Below are 3,187 nucleotides of genomic sequence, written 5' to 3' on the forward strand. Positions count from 1 at the left end.
GCGCCCACCACACTCCGCATGGGCTGCCACCGTGTGTGGGGTCCTGCCCCTGTGCATCGGGAGAAGCCTAGCACCATGTGGGGGTCCTGCCGCCATGCCCACCAAGCTCCAAGGAGAGTCACGGGGCTGAGGTGCTCCCCGGCAGCCCCAGAGCAGCCCTGGGCACCCAGTTGTGTGGCCTCCTATGATGCAGATCTGGCAGAGGGGCTCTCACTGGCTCCGGGCGCAGCGGGATGTGGGTGGGAGGTGTGTGGTGTAGCAGTGGGTGCAAACACGTACGGGTTTGGTCTGGCCGTAGTGGGGCAGCACTGCAGTATTCGGTGAGCAGCGGGCACAGAAGATCTGCCGGGAGACCAGAGAGGGGCTGAGCAGAGCCAGGTCCCTTGGGGAACCCCACATGCCCCATCCCAACCCCATCCTACCTTCCCACAGCTGCGGCAGTGGTGCCGGCGGCGTAGCAGGGTGAAGGGCGAGCGGCAGGCAGAGCACTGGCAGCATGTGCTGTCTGGCACCCACTCGGGCAGGCGGCGGGTGCCTGCTGGGCAAAACACATTGGTAAACACCCCTCAGCCTGGCTCCCCTCACAGCCAGAGCCCCGAAGGCAGGATGGGGCAGGACCAGCCCCAGCCTCACACCCTGTCCCAGAGCCATGGCACCTGGGCAGCCCCTTACCTGCCCTCCGGAGTCCGGCAGCCTCTGCGGGGCTGGAGCACAGTGGGCAGTCGGCTACGCGAGGAGCATCTGCCACACTGGAGTCACCATCCTTCTCTTCTGCAGGGACAAGGGTTGTGTTGGTCCAGCCAAACTGGAGCCAGGCACTTTGGCCACGTTTTTCCCACGCCTAGGGCTGTGGCCTTGTCTCACCAGGGATGGGCGATGGGCAGGGCAGAGAGGAGCAGTCCCACATGTCCCTGGGGATTACTCACTGCTGTCACTCTGTTCCTCCGAGGGCTCCGCCTGTGAGCACACGATCTTGAAGACTGTTTTCAAGATGCTTCGCATGTCACTGGCAAAGTTGGTCTGGAGCTGATCAGCCACCCCTGCACCGGGAAGGTGGGGGGTCAGGGTGCTGGGGGTCAGGGTGCTGGGGGGTTGGCTTGGGGGTCACTCACCTGAGATGCAGACGAAGAGGGTGTGCAGCATGTCCTTGGTGCTGCTGTAGTGGGAGCGCAGCTCCAAGCAGTGGGCACCTGGGGTGGCATCAACCCTCATCTCTGGGCTGCTCCCGAGGGGCTGGGGGCTGTGCAGGGGGGCGGTGACCATTACGCCAGGGATGGTATGAGATATCCGTGTCCCAGTGGACAGGGATTTGCCATCTTGGCCCTGTTCCCTGCCCGCCGCACACCCCCGCTGCCCATCGGTGCCCAGCTCATCCACTGCACTGGGGGGTCCCAGTCGCGTCGTGCAGGCCGGCGGTGGTGGGGTGGCATGAGGGACCTCCAGAAGACTGAAGGGAGCAGGGGGGTCCACACTGGGCACAACTGCCCCCCAAGCTGGGGGGGCATCCGGACTGTGGGGATCCTCCTGTTCGGCTGTGCACAGGCTCCTCTCCAGCAGGCAGAGCTCCTCTGCTGACAGCACCCGCAGCAGGTCCCTGTGGTGAGGGGTGAGCGTCAGCCCCATGTCACGGCCCTACTGCTGCCCCACAGCCCCACCCATCACCCCCCACTGCGCACCTGATCTTCTTCAGGAGGTTGTAGAAGGGGCTGAAGACCCGAGACATCTCCTCAGGGCTCCGCTCCAGGCTGAGGGGACCCTCGGGGTAAATGAGGAGACCACTGCAAGGGGACGGAGGCCAATTCATGTTGGGGGTTGCCTGGGACCCCAACTCCCCAGCTGGGGAGAAGGGGCTGGTACAGGGCAGGGAATCCTTCTCTAGGGGCTGCACCCACCTGATAATGGCCAGGCGAGGGATGGTGAACATCAGCAGCGGTTCATATCCATCAATCATCTCCTGGGTCAGGTAGCCCAGGTGCAGGGCTCTGGGGGCACACAGACACCCTTACAGTGGATCTGAGCCTCAGGATGCTGCCCATCATTGGGGCTGGAGTTCCTGCAGCCACCACCTGACACACAGTGCCCCTCACTCACCTTTCCACCGTCTCACAAAAGAGCACAACGATTTCCTGCTGCCTGTAAATCTCATCAGGAGACTTCACTGCCACCAGTGAGGACACGTAGCTGGAGAGATGGGGAGACTGTGAGGCCCCTATAGTCCTGGCACAGCCCACCATGACCCCAGAACCCTAACCCTGCCCCCTACCTCAGCTCAAACTCTGCAAATAGCCAGTCGAATTGGATGAGCGCAGCCCGGACAGGCTCTGGGTAGGAGTTGGGTTGGCTCAGGCTCTGCTCCCGCAGCACCGTCCGGACCAGCTCCAAGCTGCACAGCAGATTCCTGGCCTGGGGCCTCAGCTGTGCCCCATCTGACTCCTCCACCTCCAGGAAGGTCCCAGCCAGGAGGCACTGCCGGGATAGGGACTGTCAGGACCCAGCACCCAAGGTAGTGCCTAACCCCAGGGTCAGCTCACGGTGGGGTGTCCATCGCCCCAGGGAGCTGGACCGCCCAGACAGCATCCCCGGGCTCACCTCGGCAGCAAACAGCATGTGGTTCCCCAAGTTGTCCACCAAGAGCTCCTCGGGGAACTTGACCAGGTAGTCACGGCTGTGCCGCTGTGTGGGAATGCACTCTTCCATGATCCGCTCCAGGACGGCCAGCAGGTGAGCCTGGGGAGGGAAGGGGTGTCACCCGCGGCTTCCCGAGGAGACTGAGTCACACCGGGATCCGGGCTGTCCCCGTACCTGGCTGAGGTGGAGCTGGTTGAGGAGCACCAGGTACTGCTGCGGATCCAGTTCGGCATCCAGCCCGTTGATCTCAGCCACCACCCGTGTCACCCTCTCGTCGGCAAAGAAGAACTGGGAGAGCAGGCGTGGGTCGGAGCGCTGCGGGAAGGGCAGCAGGGTGATGGTGGAAGCACCCCGCATCTCCGTGGGCTGCGTCAGCGGGATCCCAAATCTCCCATTCCCACAGTCACGGAAGGATCGGACCCCACGGATCCACAAACACCTACTCGGGACCGTACTTGGGACCTCCCACGGCAGCTCTGCCTTCTCCCGGGGAGCGCCGCCCTCCCCGCCCACCCGTGCCTCAGTTTCCCCGGGGGCAGAGCAGGCCCAACAAGACCAG

General features: G+C 63.9%; 1 protein-coding gene across 2 annotated transcripts; it reads right to left on the reverse strand.

Moving 5' to 3' along the window:
* Positions 1–6: 6 nt before the first annotated feature.
* On the reverse strand, positions 7–3,084 carry LOC103611556 (lateral signaling target protein 2 homolog). Of its 2 annotated transcripts, none has more exons than XM_017728185.1 (11): positions 2,803–3,084; positions 2,590–2,727; positions 2,264–2,466; positions 2,092–2,181; positions 1,893–1,982; positions 1,677–1,778; positions 1,113–1,594; positions 927–1,040; positions 673–771; positions 423–538; positions 7–342 (listed from the first exon to the last, which is right to left on the reverse strand). In XM_017728185.1, exons 1-11 carry the CDS (start codon positions 2,983–2,985, stop codon positions 211–213), a joined length of 1,749 nt encoding a protein of 582 aa, XP_017583674.1. In that variant the 5' UTR covers positions 2,986–3,084; the 3' UTR covers positions 7–210. The 2 variants fall into 2 exon arrangements, with proteins under 2 accessions (XP_017583674.1, XP_017583675.1); XM_017728186.1 differs by having other exon boundaries at positions 423–535; positions 2,803–3,083.
* Between the last annotated feature and the right edge of the window lie 103 nt (positions 3,085–3,187).

This window comes from Corvus brachyrhynchos, unplaced genomic scaffold, assembly GCF_000691975.1.
Source record: "Corvus brachyrhynchos isolate BGI_N302 unplaced genomic scaffold, ASM69197v1 scaffold21, whole genome shotgun sequence".
Taxonomy (NCBI): domain Eukaryota; kingdom Metazoa; phylum Chordata; class Aves; order Passeriformes; family Corvidae; genus Corvus; species Corvus brachyrhynchos.

Coding starts and splice junctions, on each gene's coding strand:
- LOC103611556 (XM_017728185.1), bottom strand. CDS start 2,985: ATGCGGGGTGCTTCCACCATCACCCTGCTGCCCTTCCCGCAGCGCTCC. Junction 1,779..1,892: donor CCTCGCCTGGCCATTATCAG/GTGGGTGCAGCC, acceptor GTCCCCTTGCAG/TGGTCTCCTCATTTACCCCG. Junction 539..672: donor TGCCGGACTCCGGAGGGCAG/GTAAGGGGCTGC, acceptor TGTTTTGCCCAG/CAGGCACCCGCCGCCTGCCC.